The following is a 22,616-nucleotide window of genomic DNA, read 5'->3' as shown; positions in this document are numbered from 1 at the left end:
GATATACTCTAAATACTAGGGAGGAAAAATTATCACCACCTATTTTGACATGTATTTTTATATATCTGACTAACAACTTCGGCTGATCTCATAAACCAAATTATTTAAAATAGTTTATTAAATTTTTATATTAAGTTATTATTTAAAATAGTTTATAAAAATAGGTCCCGTTAGTCTGAGGATGATCTTTAAAACAACACAGACAGGTAATGAATTCAAAGAACCCTAACCATAATTTCCCTTAAATACAGCTCACATGACTCTATACTACAGTAGAGACAAAAGCAGTACGAGGAAGGAAAGTAAACAATACATTAAGAAGCAGTTCCATCCTGGCCAAGTGGTTCAGTCGGTTGGAGTGTCATCCTATACATCAAAAAGGTTGCGGGTTCAATTCTCGGTCGGGGCACATACCTGGGTTTTGGGATCGATCCCCAGTCCGAGTGTGTGTGGGAGGCAGCTGATCGATGTTTCTCTCACATCAATGTTTCTCTCTCTCTCCCTTCCTCTCTCTCCAAACATATCAAGTGAGGATTAAAAAAAAAGGAAGCAGTTCCTTCTCTTGACCAGTGTAGATATACTGACCTTTTCTGTCTTAGTGACCCTTCTATAAAAGGAAAATAATCAAATTTGTCTAAAAGTAAGGAATTATAAAAATTGCTTTTTTAAAAGTTTTTCTTTTGCTATTGTTTTTTGTTTTTCCTCACTTGAGGATATTTTTTCCATTGATTTTTGAAGAGTGGGAGGGAGGGAGAGGAAGGGGGAAAGAGAGAGAGTGGGGAAAAGAGAGAAACATCGATGTAAAGAGACACATCGATTGGTTGCTTCCCGCAATTGCCCAGACTGGAGCTGGGGATTGAAAATGCAACAGGTACGTGCCCTTGACCGGGAATCGAACCAGAGACCCTTTAGTCCACGGGTCAATGCTCCAATCACTGAGTCAAGCCGGTCAGGGCTATAATAATTACTTTTTAAAGCTCACCCTCTCCACAGATAATGGGGTGATGAAGGCCAGGTGCGGGGGCAGGCTGGACGGGGGTCAATGGGGGGAAAAAGGGGACATGTGTAATACTTTCAATAATAAAAATTACTTTTTTAAAAAATATATTTTATTGATTTTTTACAGAGAGGAAGGGAGAGAGATAGAGAGTTAGAAACATCGATGGGAGAGAAACATCGATCAGCTGCCTCCTGCACATCTCCTACTGGGGATGTGCCCACAACCCAGGTACATGCCCTTGACTGGAATCGAACCTGGGACCTTTCTGTCCGCAGGCCGACGCTCTATCCACTGAGCCAAACCGGTTTCGGCAAAAATTACTTTTAAAAAGAGGAAAAAAAACAAATACAGCTCACCCGCTCCAAGAGCTCCAATCAATGATGAAGACCTTTTAAATCAGTATAATTTATCCTGTATTCTAATAGCCTTTCTGACTCCCCAGTGATGGCAACACAAATGCATGAGATTCACTAAAGGAGTTTCCTAGGTCTTCCTCTGTTGAAATTTACAAATAACTGCTAGATAATCATTTGTTGTCTATACTCACCATCCAGAATAGACATATTTCTAGATGTTGATGTAGAGGCCTTTGAATTTCTGCTTCTAGTAGAAGTCTCCAGACCAGTGCCTGCTGTGAGAATAATGAGCGTCAACATACAATCACATCAGCAGCCAAGGTTTTTTTGAAACACCAAATTAAATCTTTATAAAGTTATGTCAAAACATAACTTCCTTCTAAAAAGCCAAAGACATATACAAGAAGAAACATCTAGAGTTTGTTCAGTCAATTTTCAGAAACTACATACTTCTACCACATTTGGCTCATACTCTTCCAATTAAAATTTAAGAAAAATTTCTCTAAATGTAAGGAAAATGATCAGGATTATCACTAGAAGATTAAGATTTCTCTCCCTGGATATTTTTAACTAAAGTGCTATCCATTTTTCCTATGAAAAAGTACGCAGTAAATATAATGTTTAAATATTCCTAGGGATGGATTTACATAATGCATCACGAGGTCACTGGATGACTATATTCTATTGTTTGGACTATTCAGTGACAATAGTAAAAACAACAGTAAACACAAGTCACATTAAACACAATGATGGCAATTAATGTTAGTAATTGCTTCAAGAAATCAAATTGTATTTGGGGTGCGGTTTTTTTCAAACAAATTTTATGAAGCCACTTGAGGGTGGGCATCTGTATCTTATAACAGTAACAAAAATAATAATTTTTCTGATCTGGAATTTTCTTCCTGCTGCTATGTCATTAGCTAGCCATTTTCCTCAGCAGCACATATTTGCCTCACTATTCCTTTGTACACGTAAAAAAAAATAAGACATCAAATGTACCCAAAGGTGCTGTGTGAAAAATACAGTGTTCTTTTAAAAAAACACACGTTATTTAGAGCAATTAAAGCCCTTTGTGAATACAGCCATTAAAATTTATTTAATTAAAATGTTCATGTCAGAACTACATTAAAGTTGACTTTATGCATTATCAAGATAAATTGTTAGAAGACTGTGTAACTCACTTATACCAACAGGAATATAGTACTATATTTCCCACTCAAGGGCCGAGTCTAAATGTGTGCAAAGACTGTCCTATCCTCAGTGCTAACCTCGTCCTCTCTGAGACCCTCCTGTTGACACTGAATTCTGCCCTCTTCCTCTTCGGCCTCTTCCTCGGCCTCTTCCTTTGCTGGCTGATGCTGTGCTGCTATCATCGGAGTCATCAGCCATCTGTTCTGCCAAATCTACACTCATAAAGTCATCGGCACTCATAAAGGCGGAAGCAGAGTCCTCTGCCTGAGATCTGAGGGCTCTGGCCCTACTCATGGCCTGAGAGAATAACAAGGAGAAGTTACACATTAGTAGATAATGCAGCATCCTAAAAGCCATTAGTCTGGCCATTCAGATGAACATTTAACATTGAATAACTGTCTATGCTATTATTTTTCACTAACTCTTTATAAGAGTAGAAAGCAAGAAAACCTCTTTCCCCCATCAGTCAGACTCATAACCTATAACTTGTCAGATCAATTTATAATACTACCTGCAAAATGAGATCTTTTGAAAGGTTTACCAAGAAAGATAAAATTTCACAGAATCTAAACTGTCAGAACTGAGAGACATATTGCCAATGCCCCTAACTCAACACCACCATTTGTAAGAGACTGTCACCATTTGAGCTACCTTGTACAATGGGCTCAATAAATAACAAGAAAAAAAATCACAAACAATAGCTAATAATTCTGGATGACAAAATTTTAGGATGCTTTTGCTTTCTTCTTTATTCGTAAATATTACAGCTATTCTACAATATACTTTTTCTAAAATATTACATTTGCAATCAGAAAAACACGAGCAATATCTCATAAATGTATAACAAGAATTAAATAAAATATAGCAATTGAAAGCCTGGAGAAAGAATGAAAATCAAGAATATACCACAAATTTTAATTTGATAAAAAACTGTCTACAGACCGACAGCTGTCAGGGAAGGTGGGTTTCAAGGTTGGGTAAAAACGGTGAAGGGATTAAGCAACAAGGAAGGGAAGGGAAAAGAAGGAAAAAAGGAAAGGGAAAGGGAAAGGGAAAGGGAAAGGGAAAGGGAAAGGGAAAGGGAAAGGGAAAGGGAAAGGGAAAGGGAAAGGGAAAGGGAAAGGGAAAGGGAAAGGAAAGGGAAAGGGAAAGGGAAATAAACTGTTTAGATAGACACATTTGAGACTTAACAAAATGTGCCGAAATAATAGGATATGTATTATAATTCACCACATTAGGGGACCCCCGCCCCCATGCTTATCTCCACATATGCCATAAAGTCATTTAGTTCATCACTCATTCTGGATTTAAACAAAGAGAGAAGAAAAAACAACCCTCAGGAATGGTGGATACTCTTTTACATGACAAAAACCCTAACTATGCTACATATACACACACAGTATGCACACGAGTACTCTTACAATTCAATTAGAGAAAGACCAATGCCCTAACCCTCTCCCCCGTAAAAAAAATTCTAGGCAAAGAACATGATTTGATATTACCACTTGAAAGAAGATATCAACCCTGCCTCAATTCAGATAGAACGTAAGAAAACAGAGCCCAGATAAACTATGGACTGTGGATCAGACTAAGAATACTTTTTATATTTTTAAAGGACTGTAGGAGAACCAAGATGGCGGCATAGGAAAACGCATGTACTTGCTGCCTCCCATAACCATATCAAAATTACAACTAAAATACATGACAACTATCATCCAGAACTGTGGGAAACCTGGCTGAGTGGAAGAACTACAATTAAAAGAATAAAGAAGAAAGAGCATTGAGACTGGTAGGAGGTGTGGAGGTGCAGAAGGGGCTGTCACCGGGGTGTGCGGCTTTTTAATCAGGAGAGAGATACAAGCTACCACGTGCTCTGAGCTCCAGTGCTGGGCGAGACTTTGGGGGACCCAGATACATACGGAGAGAAACTGGACTGTCTGGCACTGGGGCAGGAACGTGGCAGGGGCAGTTTTCTTCCAGATGGAGGTGCACACAGCAGCGGTTGGACCTCTTCGGTGCAGGACTGACTGGCAGCCATTGCTGTTTGCTCTGCCCTGGAGACTCCCTGAGACCCCCACCCCACCCCACCCAATTTACAACCCTACCCAAGATGTGCACAGCGGCTTTTGCATATGAATGGCCTATCATTTCTCAGCCTAAAACCTGCCAAACTGCAGCTGGGTCAGAGTGCTCCAAAGCTATCTAAAGAAGGCAAAGGCCAGGACTGCAGCAGCCTGCATTGCTTCACAGCTGGGCCTCATCTGGGCACTTCCAAACCCCATACAAAGAGGAGGAATCTGCAGATCTCTCTGTAGCTCTTGCTGCGTGGCCCCAGACACTGGCTGACTTTGCACCTCCTTGGAGATCCAAGAGCCAGTGTACCCGGTTGTCAGTGTGAGACCATACCAGATTACAAGTCTTCACATCCATAAGTGACACACTCAAGGGGCAGACTCAGTGAGCACCAAAGCCCCACTGAAGCAAGTCCTGCCCCATCAGGGTGTCTCCTGCGCAACAGATCTTCCATTGTTGACACAGCTGGTCATCACAGCCAATTGGCCTGGAGGTAAACAAGCACAGGGAAGCAGCCAAAATGCAAAGAAACATGTCACAAATGAAAGAAATGGAAAAAAGCAAACTACTGGATATAGAGTTCAAAACCACAGTTATAAGGTTACTCAAGAATCCTCTAGAAAGCTCCGAGAAACTTAGTGAGACCTTTGAGAAACTTAGTGAAACCTTCAAGGATCTTAGTGAGAATGCCAAAAAAATGGAAAAGGACACATCATAATTAAAATGCCAAGGGCAAAAGACAAAGAGAGAATCTTAAAAGCAGCAAGAGACAGTCAGTCAGTTACCTATAAGGGACTACCCATACGATTGTCAGCTGATTTCTCAATAGAAACTATGCAGGCCAGAAGGGAGTGGCAAGAAATATTCAAAGGGATGAATAGCAAGAAACTACAACCAAGATTACTCTACCCAGCAAAGCTATCATTTAGAATTGAAGGTCAGATAAAGAGCTTCATAGACAAGAAAAAGCTAAAGGAGTTCATCATCACCAAACCAGTATTACATGAAATGCTGAAGGGTATTCTTTAAAAAGAGACGGAAGAAGAAAAAGGTAAAAATAAACATTACGAACAACAAAGTGACAACAAATATATATCTATCAACAAGTAAATCTAAAAGTCAAATGAATAAAAAATCTGATGAACAGAATAAACTGGTGAATGTAATAGAAGCAGCAACATGGGAATGGAGTGAACTGACAATTCTCGGGGGGAAAGGGATGTGGGGGGTGCGGGAAGAGATGGGACAAAGATCTTATATGCATGTATGCAGTACCTATGGACACGGACAGTGGGGTGGCGAAGGCCTGGGGTGGGATGGGAACCGGGTGGAGGGGAGCTATGGGGGGAAAAAAGAGGGACATCTGTAATAATGTAAACATGACACACCATGACATGTTAAAAAATTACGTAGGAAACCATGAGCAGTCTTAAAATATAGCTGAAAATCTAAACCCAAAAGTTCTTTCTTCTGAAAAACTCCCATATAAAATGTGCCATGTCCTTTCCTACCTTCCTTGAATAAAATGTTTACTCTTAATCCCTATTTCTTTCTTTTTTAAATATATCAAAATGTTTATAGAAATGTATTTCCATGTTCACAGCTGCTTGTGCCAGCATGGGAGGATTGTGATTCTTTTCTCCCCTTGATTTTGTAAGTTTTGTGACTGTAATCCTCCTATCTAATAAAAGACAAAAAGGGTAATTGACCATACCTTTGCTATGCTTCCCATTGGCTAATCAGCGAGATATGCAAATTAACTGCCAACAAAGATGGCGGCCGGCAGCTACACAGCTAATGCGAGCAGGAGGTTTTCTTGCTCCAGTGATGGAGGAAGCCAAGGTTCCCCGCCTGCCGCGGCCTGCTCTAAGCTCTGAAAGCAACAAAGTTTCAATTATAGAAGCTAAACCAGCGGTGGACAAACTACGGCCCGCGGGCCGGATCCGGCCCATTTGAAATGAATAAAACTAAAAAAAAAAAAAAGAAGACTGTACCCTTTTATGTAATGATGTTTACTTTGAATTTATATTAATTCACACAAACACTCCATCCATGCTTTTGTTCCGGCCCTCCGGTCCAGTTTAAGAACCCACTGTGGTCCTCGAGTCAAAAAGTTTGCCCACCCCTGAGCTAAACAAACCCCAGATACCTGCTTTCAGCCAGCGGTGGCCACGGAGCCGGCTCTTAGCTCCAGTGACAGCAACAAAGTTTCAATTATAGAAGCTAAACAAACCCCAGATACCTGCAGCTGGCGGTGGCCACGGAGCCGGCTCTTAGCTCCAGTGACAGCAACAAAGTTTCAATTATAGAAGGTAAATAAATCCCAGAATAAAAAAAAAAAACAAAGAAAGAAAGGAGAGGCTGGGAGCTTCAGTCGTCGGCCAGCCTGAAAAACGGCCCTCAGCCCCTCACCGGACTGGCCAGGCACCCCAGTGGGGACCCCCACCCGGAAGGGGGTGTGACCAGCTGCACACAGCCATCAGCCCCTCACCCAGGCACCCAAGCGGGACCTCCACCCTGATCCGGGACACCCTTCAGGGCAAACCAGCCGGCCCCCACCCATGCACCAGGCCTCTATCCTATATAGTAAAAGGGTAATATGCAAACTGACCCTAACAGCAGAAAGACTGGTCACTATGACACACACTGACCACCAGGGGGCAGATGCTCAATGCAGGAGCTGCCCTCTGGTGGTCAGTGTGCTCCCACATGGGGGAGCTCTGCTCAGCCACAAGCCAGGCTGATGGCTGCCAGTACAGCAGTGGTGGTGGGAGCCTCTCCTGCCTCCTCAGCAGTGCTAAGGATATCTGACTGCAGCTTAGGTCTGTTCCCCGCTGGCAAGTGGACATCCCCTGAGGGCTGCTGGGCTGCCAGAGGGATGTCTGATTGCCAGCTTAGGCCCAATGCCCTGGGGAGCAGGCCTAAGCCAGCAGGTGGTCATCCCCTGAGGGGTCCCAGACTGCGAGAGGGCACAGGCCGGCCTGAGGGACCCCCCTCCACACCCCAGTGCACAAATTTTTGTGCACTGGGCCTCTAGTATATTTATAATGAAAAAACTACAAGTGATTAGTTCAATTTTTAAAAATATAATTATATGGAAAAGAAAAATTAAAAGCAAACTATGGCATAGTTCTTGAGATATGCAAATAGAAGCTCTTGCCCTGGCCAGGTGGTATGGTTGGCTGGAGCATCATCCTCTACACCAGTGGTCCTCAACCTTCCTAATGCCACGATCCTTTAATACAGTTCCTCATGTTGTGGTGACCACCACCCATAAAATTATTTTTGTTGCTACTTCATAACTGTAATTTTGCTACTGTTATGAATCGTAATGTAAATATCTGATATGCTATATGTAGTTTCCGAAGGTCTTAGGCGACCCCTGTGAAAGGGTCGTTTGACCCCCAAAGGCGTCGTGACCCACAGGTAGAAAACCACTGCTCTACACCAAAAAGTTTCAGGTTCAATTCCCATTCAGGGCACATACCCATGTTGCAGGTTCAATCCCTGGTCGGGGCACATGCAGGAAGCAACCAATTGATGTTTTCTCTCTCTCTCTCTCTCTCTCTCTCTCTCTCTCTCTCTCTCTCTCTCTCAAATCAATAAAAATATATCCTCAAGGGAGGATTAAAAAAAAAGAGCTCTTTTGTAAGGTCTGATTAATAAAATCTGCAGGGAAGGGGATTAGCTGGCTACTAGAGGTACAAATACTTCTGTAGGGCTGAATTGATGGATCTTTCTGAATGTGTTATTTGTTCCCTCTTATTCTTTAAAAGATTAATGAAAAACTGATTCTCTACAAGGATCCATTGTAACAAAATATGTCTGCAATCTTTTCAATTGAAGGATTTAACCAAGTTTAAGTCAAATAATCTAAGAACCAGAACTCATTTCTACTTCATGGGCACTCTGTAAAATGAGTACAAATACAATAAGGGTGGTAGGGGATCCTTAATCTATAGCCTCTTCCATTTAGCTCCAAAACTCAGTGCAGGAGTTGCACCTGTGCTTATTATGAACAGTGATTTTTGATGTGCTGCACAATAGGGTTAGCAGTTTTAACTTTTTAGCCAGTCATTGGCCATGTATTATATTAATGTTATTATAAAATTCTGATAAGACATAGTACTGTAGTCTAGATTTGGGGATAGAAATTGTCAGGTTCAAATTCCAGCCCTACCATGTGTCCTTCAGTTGGGCCTTAGTCTTCTCATCTATAAAATGGAAACTGGGAGTGTAAGTAATGCACATAGCAAAAAGTCAATAAATACATCTTCCCTTTTTCCCTTGAAAAAAATAATGAAAAAAGCCAAGTAGGTCATCAGTTCTGTTTTTTTCCAATTTTATTTAGGAGAATGAGTTTGATATTGGGAATGCTGAGTGTGAAATGTAGTGGATGGCGGTAGTTTTTCACTTTGTAATCTATTACTGAAGGCTAATAATGAAAGGCACGGTGTGGGAAAAAGACTGTAGTCAATACTGGCCCTTACTGCTAGTAATGTTAGTTTATGTTGCAAAACTTACTCCCATAGGGCTACTGTAAGAAATACAAGGGAACAATATCTGTGAAACTTACAACTAGACATTTAGATTACCCTAGCATATTCTTTGTAGAGAAAGGTTATTAACTGACTTACTATCTTGTTCACATTTCCACAAATTCTAATGAACTGGGACACAATTTGGGAGAATAGGAGTCAGAGAACATCAAACTTTATAGTAAGACAGAAGGGGGGAAAAACCACAATACCAGAGATGTCACTTTTCTATTCTTTAAAATTTCAGGTAAGTGACATTCTTGGATCAATCTAAAATCCTAAATAGCAAGTGTGGAATATTAGAAGTGAAGTGAGTGAAGGAAATTAGATAGGGCTTGGAACATATTTTAAAAAGAAAAAAAAAGGCTTCGAGTCTGTCTCATGGCCCACAGAAATAGTACAGAATTATTTGAGAATGATTATTCCCATGTCAGAGTCTAAAACTGCTTGCCTGTGGTAGTACCTGATAGTCACTAATATATCAGCTACTAAAACATGGGTTCCTTTGGAAGAGTTCAGGGGAAAAAGGTAAACCAAGTCCCATCCCCTTAAGCATTCTTTCCCTTTTCCTTTAGTGTCTCAGGTGTTGATTTTTACTGAAGGAAAGTGCTTAAAATAAGGCAAAATATATTATTTGAAAGAAAGGAAGGACTCCTATTCATTCCATTATTGTAGCAGAGGAAACAGTGGAACTTGTAAAAGTTAGAGGGTATGTCTTCAATTCTTTCTGATTCATCACCTATCAGCTACAGCTCTGAAATATTTAGGAAACCAAAATAGAGTTGTATTAACTCCATGAGGATGAAACTTCAGGTCATAAGATTTAATATTTTCTTTCTACACATGTCTGTCCCACCTACTAAATTGCGTATCTCTGGTGGACACAAACCACACCTTTTTCATATTTGTATTCCCTATATAGAGGAGAATGGCTACCCATTACAGGTCCTATACAAAATGCTGAATGAAAGCAATCAGTGCAAAATCCCAACAGTAAGTAATTTATAAAATAACTTTAAATACTACATAGCAATCATTAAACACTAAGGACAATAAGAAGATATATTTCAATCATGAATCCACCAAGTATCAGATAAAGGCCCAAAACTGAAGCAAATGGTTGCTAACCTCAAGCTCCTAAATTTCAACGAGACCAAGAAGACAGCAATGATGGTGATGAAGCTAATTTCAACATTTTAAAGAGGCCAGTAGGCACTGTACATCTACCTATGATAACACTGCTAACCAAAACACTAAGCTTCTTCTTTTTCGCCCAAAATAAGATCAGCTTAGTAGGATAAGGTTTTATCTTACTGATAAAATGCTCTGATAACAATTAGGTATTATTTTGATTATTTTATTGTATATGAAAGCCCTGCCCCCATAGCATACAATTAAATACACTTTAGACAAGAGCCAAAGGGAAAAAAGGAATATCAACAAGCAGAATATTTGTAGGCTGACCTGGAATAAGCCAAAGGCACCTGTCCTCAGCCACCCCTGCTCAGTCCTATCCACCAAATAGAGGTCCCGTGGACTAATTACTCAAAATACACCTACTCGTTATTCTAACTTAACAAACTGACATGTAAGCATAGGAATTCAGAGCAGAAAACTTACCTCTCGAACTTCATCATCTTCTTCATTAGTATTTTTTTGTCTGCTTTCTCTGAAACGACGTACCTGGGTTATAACAGAGTCAATAACAAACATATTGCTTATTCCTGTTATGTAAATTGTAAAATATGGGCTACAAGTGGTTAACAACAGATGCTTTCCATTACAACCCAACTTGGAAATTTAAGTATCGTTTTATCTCACAAAAGACATTTTTCCCAGTGACTTACATTAACATTTCAGAAATGTACTCCAAAAAATATTATTGGCCCTAATCAAAATTTTATTACCTGCTGCCAAAATGTTCCAAGTCTCTGAAAAAAGTGTCAAACTGCAGAGGAAAAAATTCTAATATCCTACCGGTGTTATATTTCAGCAAGATAGTTAAAAATCTCACTTTTAAGAGGTTTGAATTATTTATTATATTGCTCAATCCATTCTTGAACATCTAGCTACAGACATTCAGGAGCCTTTCTGAAATGGTAACTGAAGTAGTGGGCCCCTGAAGATCCATTTGATCCACAGTCAACTACTGAATGTTTGCTGACCATGGTCCTAGTACCATGAAGTATACTAGAGATTCCTTTTATATTGGTTCAAAAGGGTCTCATAATAGTTATGTAGTTAGAGAGAAGCTCCACTCATTTAATAATGTACTCAGCTCGTATTTACTAAGCACCTACTATGCACAAGTGCATATAAGAAAATGAGACTAAAATAGTGAACAAAATAGTAAAAAATTCTGCCCTCATGGAGCTTACAGTCTGGTGTGTGGTGTGTGTGTGTGTGTGTGTGTGTGTGTGTGTGTGTGTGTGTGTGTGTAAGCATAGTCAATAAACAAAATAAGAAGTTATACTGTATTTTAGAAGGCATGTAAGATCCATTTAATTTAAAGCTAGACCCGGAGATCTCTATTCTTATCTCTGAGGAGCCTCTGGCAATTCTAAGACCAGTTTTTTTCAATCTAAATAACCAGTTAGATGCCATTACTTGATTCTGTGACCAGAGGGGCATAAAACACCCCTTTGGAAATTCTACACAAATTTTGGTTTTCAATCTAGAACACACTATATGCAAATAAGATCCTTTATGAGTCCCTACACTCTTTTTCTTCCTGTACTATATCCTTTGCCTTAAAAAAAAAAAATTCTTATTGATTTTTAGAGAGAAAGGAGGGTAAAGGGATAGAGAGATAGAAACACCAATGAGAGAGAAACTTCATCTATCAGCTGCCTCCTGCATGCCCCCTTACTGAGGATCAAGCCTGAACCCAGGCATGTATCCTGACCAGGAATCAAACTGGTGACCTATTGGTTCCCAGGTGCTCAACCACCAGCCACACCAGCCGGCTACCCTTTGCCTTTAAATAAAAACCTTGAGTATGCTCAGTGGAGTCCTGTGAGTCTTCTAAATATCTGAACCTGTGAAATCTCTGCAAAAGGTAAAAAATAAAAATAAAGAGGGACTGGGGTAAAATCTGAATAGGATGATCATGAAAGGTCTCACCAGGAAGGTAATGCATGAGCAACGATTTTAAAAGGCAGGGCACAAATCTTGCAAATAACTGGAGAAAATCACTCCATTCAAAAGACTATGTTCAAAGACACTGGAGCAGAAGCATGACTGGTATGTTTAAGAAATAGCAAGAAGGTTGCTGTGGCTGGAACAGATACGAAGATAAAGAAGTAACAGAACGCCAGACTGAATAAGGCCTTTTACAAGCAATTGGGAGAACTTTTTTAAAGGCAGGAATGACTTCATCTGAAATATGTTAGGATCAGAATAGGGGGTGGAGACAGGGCAAGGGTAGAAGCTAAGGAGACCAGTTTGGAGGCTACTGGAATAATCTAGCTGAGAAATGGCAATGCCTTGGCCCACTGGCAGTGATGAATTTAGGTAGTCGTCACATTCTGTATATATTCTCAAGATAGAGCCAAAAGGATTTACAGACAGGAGACAGGCACAGAAAGAGAGGAGTCAAGGATGACTTCAAGGATTTTTGTCTGAGCAAATGACAGAATGGTGCTTCTATTAGAACACTACAGAGAGAGTAGTGGCTGAGAATTAGCAATTATGAGGGGAATGTTAAAAGTTTGAGATGTCACCCTAGCCCAGTGGTCGGCAAACTCATTAGTCAACAGAGACAAATATCAACAGTACAACGACTGAAATTTCTTTTGAGAGCCAAATTTTTTAAACTTAAACTATATGGGTAGGTACATTGTTATTAACTTAATTAGGGTCCTCCTAAGCTGGCCTTTGCTAAAAACGTCCTCAATCTGATTGAGGTACGTTTGCTGAGGTCGACCCCTTCCAACTCTCCCATCCACACTCGTCTTGTATACTTGTTTCATCTATCTCCTTTCGTTCATCCTCTCTATATGTCCAAACCATCTCAACATACCTTTCTCAATCCTCAACACTACATCTTCTTTCACTCCACAACGTTCCCTAAAATTAACTTAATAAACTTTACTTAAAGTTTTAAGTCAACTTTGCACTGTACGTGCGCGCCCACACGTGGTATTTTGTGGAAGAGCCACACTGAAGGGGCCAAAGAGCCGCATGTGGCTTGTGAGCCGCGGTTTGCCAACCACTGCCCTAGCCAGTTTGGCTCAGTGGATAGAGCATCAGCCTACGGAGCCAAGGGTCCCAGGTTCAATTACGATCAAGGGGACTTACCTCGGTTACAGGCTCCTCCCAGGTCTCCCAGGTCGGGGCTCGTGCAGGAGGCAACCCATTGATGTGTTTTTCTCACATCGATATTTCTCTCTTTTCCTGTCTCTTCTACTCTCTCTAAAAATCAATGTTAAAATATCCTTGAGTGAGGGTTAAAAAAAAGTTTGGGATGTCTACTAAGCATTCCAGTGGAAATAACTAGTAGGCTGTTGCTATAGAAGAGTTGAGAGGAGAGGTTTTGACTAAACTTTGAAAGTCACCACCGAACAAACAGATGATACTGAAAGCCAGGAAGCTGGAGATTACAAAAGGAGATGTGTAGATAGCAAGGAGTCCAAGGACTGAGTTCTAGGGATTCCAACTTAAAAGGTTGGAGACGAGAGGAATCAACAACACAGACTGAGAATGCACAAACAAGGAGGAAGAAAGCCAAAAGAGTGTGGAGTCCTAAAATTCATGAGAAAGGCTTAGGAAGAGGTCAAGTGAGATTTAAGCTCTCAGGAGTCATGAAGTCAGTCCAAGTGGGGATGGTTATTTTAGGAGAAATGTTTTGGTTTATTACTATTTTTAGAGCAGCTGAGGTTCACAGCAATATTGGAAGGTACCAGAGATTTCCCACATACCACTTGCCCCACATATGCACAGCCTCCCCATAATCAACATCCCCCACCAGAATTGGTACACTTGGTTTAACTGATGAACATACATACACATCATTATCATCCAGAGTCCATAGTTTATCTTAGGGTTCATTCTTGGTGTTACACATTCTATGGGTTTGAACAAATGTATAATGATATGTATCCACCATTATAATATAGAGTAGTTTCACTGCCATAAAAATCCTCTGTGCTCCACCTATTCATCCCCTTACCCTACCCCTGTCAAACTCCTCACAACCACTGATCTTTTAATCTCCATAGTTTAGCCTTGTCCAGAATGTTATAAAGTTGAAATCATATATTTTGTTGCTTTTTCAGATTGGCTTCTTTCACTTAATAGTATGCATTTAATAAATAATAACTGCATTTAATATTAATGCATTTAACTAATAATATGCAATTAATATTAAGTAGTACATATTTTCATGGCTTGATGGCTCACTTCTTTTTAGTGCTGAATAATATTCCACTGTCTGGACATTTCAGTTTACTTATTCATTCACCTACTGAAGGACACATTGGTTGCTTCCACACTTTGGCAAATGTGAATAAAGTTGCTATAAACATCATGTGCAGGTTTTGTTTAAACATTAAGTTTTCAACTCCTTTGGGCAAATACCGAGGAGCATCATTGCTGGATCGCATGAGCAGAGCATGTTTACTTTTTAAAAAAATATTTTTTTATTGATTTCGTTTTATTGATTTCAGAGAGGAAGGGAGAGGGAAAGAGAGAAACATCAATGAGAAAATCATTTATTGGCTGCTTCCTGCATGTCCCCTATTGGGGATCGAGCCCTGCCCGGGAATCTAACTGTGACCTCCTGGTTCATAGGTCGACACTCAACCACTGAGCAACACCAGGCAGAAAAGTATGTTTACTTTTATAAAAAACTATCAAACTGTCTTCCACAATGGCTGTACCATTTTGCATTCCCACCAGCAATGAATGAGAGCTCCTATTGCTCCATATCACCACCAACATTTGAGTTGTCAAGAATTCTGGATTTTGACCATTCTAATAAGTATACAGTGGTATATCTCATTGTTATTTTAATTTGCATTTCTTTAATGACATGATGTGGAGCATCTTTTCATATGCTTATTTGTCATCTGAATGTCTTCTTTGATGAGATGTCTATTAAGGTCTTTGGCCCATTTTTCCATTGAACTATTTGTTTCCTTAAAATTTTAGGCATTTCTGTATATTTTGGACAATAGTCTTTCATAGATGGACTTTCAAAACTAAGATGTATCTTTCGAAACTATTTTTATTAGTCTCTAGCCTGTTTTCTCGTTCTCATTACACTGTCTTTTCAGAGCAGGTGTTTAATTTTAATGAAGTCCAACTTATCAATTATTTCCTTTATAGATCATGATTTTGATGTTGTATCTAAAAAGTCATCACCATACACAAGTTCATCTAGATTTTCTCCTATGTTATTTCCTAGGAGCTTTATAACTGAATACATTTAGATGGGATGGTCATGTTTTTTGTTTTTTTTTCTTAAATATATTTTATTGATTTTTTACAGAGAGGAAGGGAGAGAGATAGAGAGTCAGAAACATCGATGAGAGAGAAACATCGATCAGCTGCCTCCTGCACATCTCCTACTGGGGATATGCCCGCAACCCAGGTACATGCCCTTGACCGGAATCGAACCTGGGACCTTTCAGTCCGCAGGCCGACGCTCTATCCACTGAGCCAAACCGGTTTCGGCGGGATGGTCATGTTTTATTTCTGGTACTTAACTGAGAAATTTGCCCATGCTAAAAATTTCCGAACCCAACACATACAGAGTCACAGAGTGAGTGGTTTTAGAATGTGGATTATCTGTCCTGAGAAAGCACTTGGCAATGAATATTACTAGCTGTTCCTTGACAACGTAAGGCTTTAAGAGATTCATGAGAGAAAGAAGTTTGAACAGTTGCCTGGGAATCTAACTGTGACCTAACTGTCAACTAACTAAAAGCATTAAAATTCAAGTCAAATGAAATGAGTTCTAAAAATAATGTTTTGCTCTGCTTAGAGGAAATTGGAAACTACTGAAATGATTCCCTATAATCCCACTACCCAAACATAAACACTGGTAATGTAAAAATCATTTTTTTCCTTTTTTTCATATACACACACTCACATATAAAGTAAAAATAATTGAGGTTATATTGTGTATAGTTTTACATGTTTGAAATTATGTTTTCACTAACAGTGGAAGCATGTTCTTCAAAAGTGTGATTTTTAATGGCTGCATAGTATTCTATAGTGTGTGCGTGTGTCAACATTTAATAATATATTTCCGAACCAAGAGAGGAGAGGAGGCAGAGTTGCAAAAGGCCGAAGAAAGAAACCAGATATTGCTGGAGGAGAAAGACGGTAGTGGAGGACATGCTAGAGGACGAGGAAGAAGAAGATGACAAAGATGACAAGGACAGTGAAAAGAAGGGGTTTATAAATAAAATCTATGCCATCCAGGAGGTATGCATCAGTGTCCAGAACATCCTAGATGAAGCGGCTTCCTTAGGCGAAAGGATAAAGAATACTTTCAACTGGACGGTCCCATTCCTAAGCTGGCTGGCCATCGTGGCCCTCTGTGTGTTCACAGTCGTGCTGTACTTCATTCCACTGAGATACATTGTCCTGGTCTGGGGCATCAATAAATTTACAAAAAAGCTTCGGTGTCCCTATGCAATTGACAACAATGAACTGCTTGACTTCCTTTCTAGAGTCCCTTCAGATGTACAAGTGGTGCAATACCAAGAATTGAAACCAGATCCCTCTCACAGCCCATGTAAAAGGAAGAAAAACAATCTTGGCTAGCTAGCTCCCAGCACTGGGAAGACCAGCATCTGCTCGGGAAGATAAAAAAGCCTTCCAGCCTCAGCAGCATTTCCTTTCTTTCTGCTTTTTATTTATTTTACCTCTTAAAAAATGATCGTGAGAATTTGTAAATAGTGTATAAGGGCATATGTCTTTGAAAATATACTTCCATTGTACAGAATCAATTTGATAAAAAGTTTACTTACTGCTGTATGAAAGCCTTGTTAGTGGTGGTAATAATATAGCACACTGGAACAACAAATATAAGGATGGTAACACTGGGAGACACACACTTCTCTAATTACAAGTGGAAGAACCAGATTAGATTATATGCTTTGTTTTGCCTGATAAAATCTATATACATGTTAAAGTTTTTTTCATGTGACTATTTTTTATCTGAAAAGTACATTACAGTTTTCTATGTTTTACACTTTTTAAAAGGGAGGAGGGAGTCCCAAGACGTGAATAATGGAACAGATGCATTTCAATTTCACATAAATTCTGATTTCAGATCCTGACATTTATTCCTGAGCAAAGATTTAGATATGACTAGGCTGACTTTAAGCTAGTAAGTGAAGGTATATTCACCCCTCAAAAGAATCTTCTATACTCTGAAATCCTGCAAAGAAAACTTTCCTTCTATCATTCCATCTAAAACCTTAAAATCTTTACAGGATTACACATAAATACTGCCAGGTTTATAAATGAATGCCTATCTGAATTTTTATACCTACCACTACTTTAATTTGTATCAAGTTAGAAAATTAGCAAAATTTCAGTAAACATACTAGCAAACTAAATCCATATTGCTTTTGGTGTCAGATTATACCCCTGTATATCTAAAAATATTTAATACTCACATGTTCTCACAGAAAAAAGTTATGTGCTTTCTCATTAGATTACTGAAATCTTTAATGCATACTATGATTTTTGTTATTAGTGTGAATTGTAATGTAGAGGAGAATGCAGTGTGCTAAGTGATATGCCAATGTTTCATTACATTCATTTATAGAAAAAAATAATCATTCTTGAAAATATGAATGCATGAAAACCTATTTTGTAAAATAAACTGTATGGGGAGGGGGAGTTTGCCTTTAAAAAGATTTCACTACTTACTATAGACTCTATATTTAAAAATTGCATTCCCAAGACTCTTGTGGTAGTTTTTCTATTTAACTTCAAGTGAGTATACCTCTGGAAAGAGAAATAATTTGGTGAGTATGTCTTACCCCCTCCCGACTTGGTAGGGGATTAAGCTTGCCTAAAATTGCTACAGAATATTTTGCACTACTTTATTAATAATAGACTGAGATAGGGTGAAGATGGGGGTTGTGTTGGAAAACTGTAGAAAAGGCTGAAGCAAGAAACATATCTCTCTCTAAATTCTTTAACAATAAATTTAATCTCATCAGAGCTGATTTTTTAAAGTATTTTTATTTTAAAGCTATGTTGTTAAATACTATTTCTTATGATAGAGCTATTTTGATCTGTTTATACACTATGGTTGAAAGATTGTCAATTAAATCCCTTTCTATAGAAAGGCTTTGACCTCAATAAGCTCCATTTAGTGCATCATGTTTGTAACGACATGCTTATATTCACACACCATCACTATATGTTGCTAAGACAATACTCCATGAAGTTGATGTTACTACAGAAAGTTTGCTGATAGAATAATTTGTTTGAAATTACCTTTGATTATATCTTGTGTGAGGTTTACATTTCATGCTGACAGTGTCTGCTCAAATGTCTACAAGCCTGATATTCTATGACCCCAGATGTACCTAGTGGATAGTAACCATTAACGGATTAGTAAGTTTTGTTTCATTCTATGAAATTTCAGATGTTTAGTTCAATGGTAATGTTGACTATACATTCACTGCATTAAATAAAAAATCTTTAAAAAAAAAAAATAATATATTTCCAATTTTTCCCACTACAGATAACACTAGGATGAGTTTCTCCATATACCAATCTCTACCTCACTATTATCTTAGAAAAATTCCCCAGAGCTGAGTGAAAGGGTCAAACACTATTAAACTGTGTCTCAGGGCAACTGTTAAAACTTCGTTCTCTCAGCAGCAGCATACTAAATATTTTTCTCAAGTTGTTGCTGCTTTGACCAATAAAAAACAGTCAACCCTTGGACAATGCGGTTTGAACTGTGCATGTCCACTTATATTGGGATTTTTTTCAATAAATATAGTAGACCCACCATATCCCCAGGTTTCACATCTGTGGATTCAACCAATAATAGAGGACCTACTGGATGCAATGTTCTATAGTATCTAGACCATCTTACATAAAAAATTTGACCATCTGAATATTTTGGTATTGGGGGTGATGGTTCTGGGACCAATCCCCCAGATACCCAGGGACAACTGTAGTTAAGTTTATGGGCCAAAAGTTACATATGGAATTTTGACCTCATGTTGTTCAAGGGTCAACTGCATATTTAATTTGTTTCTTTGATTATTCTAGATAAACACCTTTTATTTTGTGAACCATCTACTCATATCCTTTCTTCATTATTCTACTGAAATGTTTAATATGTTTCTTAAGATTTATTAGAACACTTTACTATAACAATATTAACCCTTTCCTGCACACATACAAATATTTTCTCCATGTCAATACCTTTTGTTTTTTTTTTACAATTTGACATGCAAACATTTAAAATTATATGTAGCCAAATCTAATGTGTTTTTCCTATGATTATTTCACTGTATTTATGCTTAGAATTCATTTTCTTTACTAAAGTCACTGAATTGTATACTTTAATGAGTGATTTTTAGATATTAATTACACCTCAATAAAGCTGTTTAAAAATGTTTAAAAAAATAAGGATGCATTTTTTACATGAAATTCAAAATCTCAAACTACTAAAAAATTGAAATGAGCAGAAATTTGCATCCTACAAAGTTCAATTTAAAGCATTTCATGATCTTTAAGAGAAGATACAATCTATGGGGACCAAAACTAACATTTATTAGGTGTCAATCACATTTAACACTGTACTACACATTTATTAGACATTTTCTGATTTAAATCCCATTTTATGATATCAATTTGATAGATAAGAAAACTAAACAAGTAGCATGACACCTCCAGCATCATTCTTTTTTTTATTCCCCCTCAGGATTGCTTTGGCTATTTTGGGTCTTTTGTGGTTCTGATGATTTATTGTATTTCTTTAAAAAATGACATTGGAATTTTGATGGGGATTGCATTAAATCTGTATATTGCTTTGGGTAAAATGGCCATTTTAACTATGTTGATCCTTCCAATTCAAGAACATAGGATATTTTTCCATTTTGTTGTGTCTTTTTCAACCTCTTTTAATAACGTTTTGTAATTTTCAGTATATAGGTCTTTCACATTAAGTTTATTCTTAGGTATTTTATTCTTTCGGTTGCGATTGTAAAAGGAATTGTTTTCTCCATTTCTTTTTCTGAGGTTTTGTTGTTGGTATACAGGAAGACAATGGATTTTTGCACATTGATTTTGTATCCTACAACTTGCCTGTACTTGTTTATTGTTTCCAGTTTTTTTGGTACAGTCTTTAGGGTTTTCTATATACAGCATCATGTCATCCACAAAAAGTGACAGTTTGACTTCTTCTTCCCTATTTGGATGCCTTTTTTTTCTTTCTCTTACTTGATTGCTCTGGCTGGAACTTCCAGTACTATGTTGAACAAGAGTGGTGAAACTGGACATTCTTGTCTTGTTCCTGATCTTAGGGGAAAAGCTTTCAGTTTTTTACCATTGAGCATGATATTGGCTGAGGGTTTATCATATAATGGCCTTTATTATGTTAAGATGCTTTCCTTCTATTCCTCTTTTATTGAGCATTTTAATATTGGATGTTGCATCTTATCAAATGCCTTTTCTGGTTCTATTTTCAAGATCATATTATTTTTATACTTTCTTTTGTTAATGTGGTGTATTATGTTGATTGATTTGCAAATGTTGAACCATCCTTGTGCCCTGGAATAAATCCCACTTGATCGAGATGTATTATTTTTTGGACGTGCTGTTGTATTCCATTAGCTAGTATTTTGTTTAGGATTTTTGCATCTGTATTCATCAGGGATAATGGTCTTTTGTTTTCCTTTTTTGTGTTATCTTTGCCAGGTTTTGGTATCAGGGTTATATTGGCCTTGTAGGATGTGTTCAGATTTGATTTCAAAATATGCTACAGAGCTACGATAATCAAAACAGCATGGGCAGAAACCAAGATGGCAGCATAAGTAAACACCTGAAATTGCTGCCTCGCACAACCACTTCAAAACTACAACTAAAGAACAAAAGAGACATCATCAAGAACCACAGGAAGGCTGGCTGAGTGGAAACTCTACAACTAGAAGGAAAGAGAACAGCACATTGAGATTCAGAGGAGGTGCGGAAGTAAAGCGCAGAGGTACGGAGACACACGTGGAAAGGGCTGGCAACTGAGGACGCGGTTGTCTTTTTCAATCGGGAGAGAGTCTCAAGCTCCTGACTGCTCTGAACTCCAGTTCTGGGAGAGTCTCTGGGGACCCAGACTCATATGGGGAGAAACTGGACTGTCTGGCAGCGGGCAGAACTCGAGGGCAGCTTTCTCTCAGAGGTGCTTGCAGCGATTACCTCGGGACACTGAGAACTGCCAGGGCCTCTTAAGGCAGGACTGAGGATCACCCATAGCTGTTTGCTCCGCCCTGTTGATTCCCTGAGACCCTTCCCCACCCAAGCTGCAGCAGAGACTTTTGCATATGAATGGGCTGGCCCTTTGCAATCTAAAATTACCTAACAAACTGCAGCTGGGTCAGAGAGACCCAGAACATCCAAAAGAAGGCCCAAGGCCCCACAGCAGCTTGCATTGCTTCACAGCTGGGCATCATCTGAGCACCTCCAAACCCCAAACAAGGAAGAAGAACCTGCAGTTCTCTCCGTACCTCCTGCTGGGTAGCCTCAGGCAGAGGCTAAATTAGCACCTCCTTAGAGATCCAAGAGCCTGTGTACCTACTGGTCAGAGTGAGACCATCCAGATTACAACTCCTCAGATCCATAAGGGACACACTCAGGGGGCAGACTCAGTGAGCAGCAAAGCCCCACTGAAGCAAGTCTTGCCCCATAAGGGTGTCTTCAGCACAGAAGTTCTCCCACTGTAGACACAGCTGACTCTCACAGCCAACTGGCCTGGAGGTCAATTCCTCCCAGTGATACCTACAACAATCAAGGCTTAACTACAACAAGACTGTGCACAAAGCCCACAAAGGGGTGCACCAAGAGTGTCCACCTCACGTAATTGGGGAGGCTGAGCCACTGGGCCCTATAGGACACCTAGCACACAAAGCCACTCTATCGACACAGGGAAGCAGCCAAAATGCGGAGACAAAGAAACAGATCACAAAAGACAGAAATGGAGGAAAGCAAACTACTGGATATAGAGTTCAAAACCACACTTTTAAGGTTTTTCAAGAATTTTCTAGAAACTGCTGATAAATTTAGTGAGACCCTCGAGGATATGAAAAAGGACCAACTAGAAATTAAGCATACACTGACTGAAATAAAGAATATTATACAGAATTCCAACAGCAGACAAGAGGATCTCAAGAATCAAATCCAAGTTTTGAAATACGAAGAAGCAAATAATACCCAACCGGAAAAGCAAAAAGAATCCAAAAATATCAAGATAGTGTAAGG

General features: G+C 39.0%; 1 protein-coding gene across 4 annotated transcripts in view; it reads right to left on the bottom strand.

Moving 5' to 3' along the window:
• MRE11 (MRE11 homolog, double strand break repair nuclease) overlaps positions 1 to 22,616 on the bottom strand; it is a 78,966-nt gene that overhangs the window by 14,570 nt on the left and 41,780 nt on the right. For all 4 annotated transcript variants that reach the window (XM_059708120.1, XM_059708124.1, XM_059708121.1 and 1 more), the window contains 3 exons: positions 10,779 to 10,841; positions 2,625 to 2,844; positions 1,548 to 1,631 (listed from right to left, as the gene is read on the bottom strand). In XM_059708120.1, coding sequence (XP_059564103.1) covers positions 1,548 to 1,631; positions 2,625 to 2,844; positions 10,779 to 10,841 — 367 coding nt within the window. The remainder of the gene's footprint in view (positions 1 to 1,547; positions 1,632 to 2,624; positions 2,845 to 10,778; positions 10,842 to 22,616) is intronic.

Source organism: Myotis daubentonii, chromosome 9 (assembly GCF_963259705.1).
Source record: "Myotis daubentonii chromosome 9, mMyoDau2.1, whole genome shotgun sequence".
Lineage (NCBI taxonomy): Eukaryota > Metazoa > Chordata > Mammalia > Chiroptera > Vespertilionidae > Myotis > Myotis daubentonii.
This window is presented reverse-complemented; position numbering and strand designations above follow the sequence as displayed.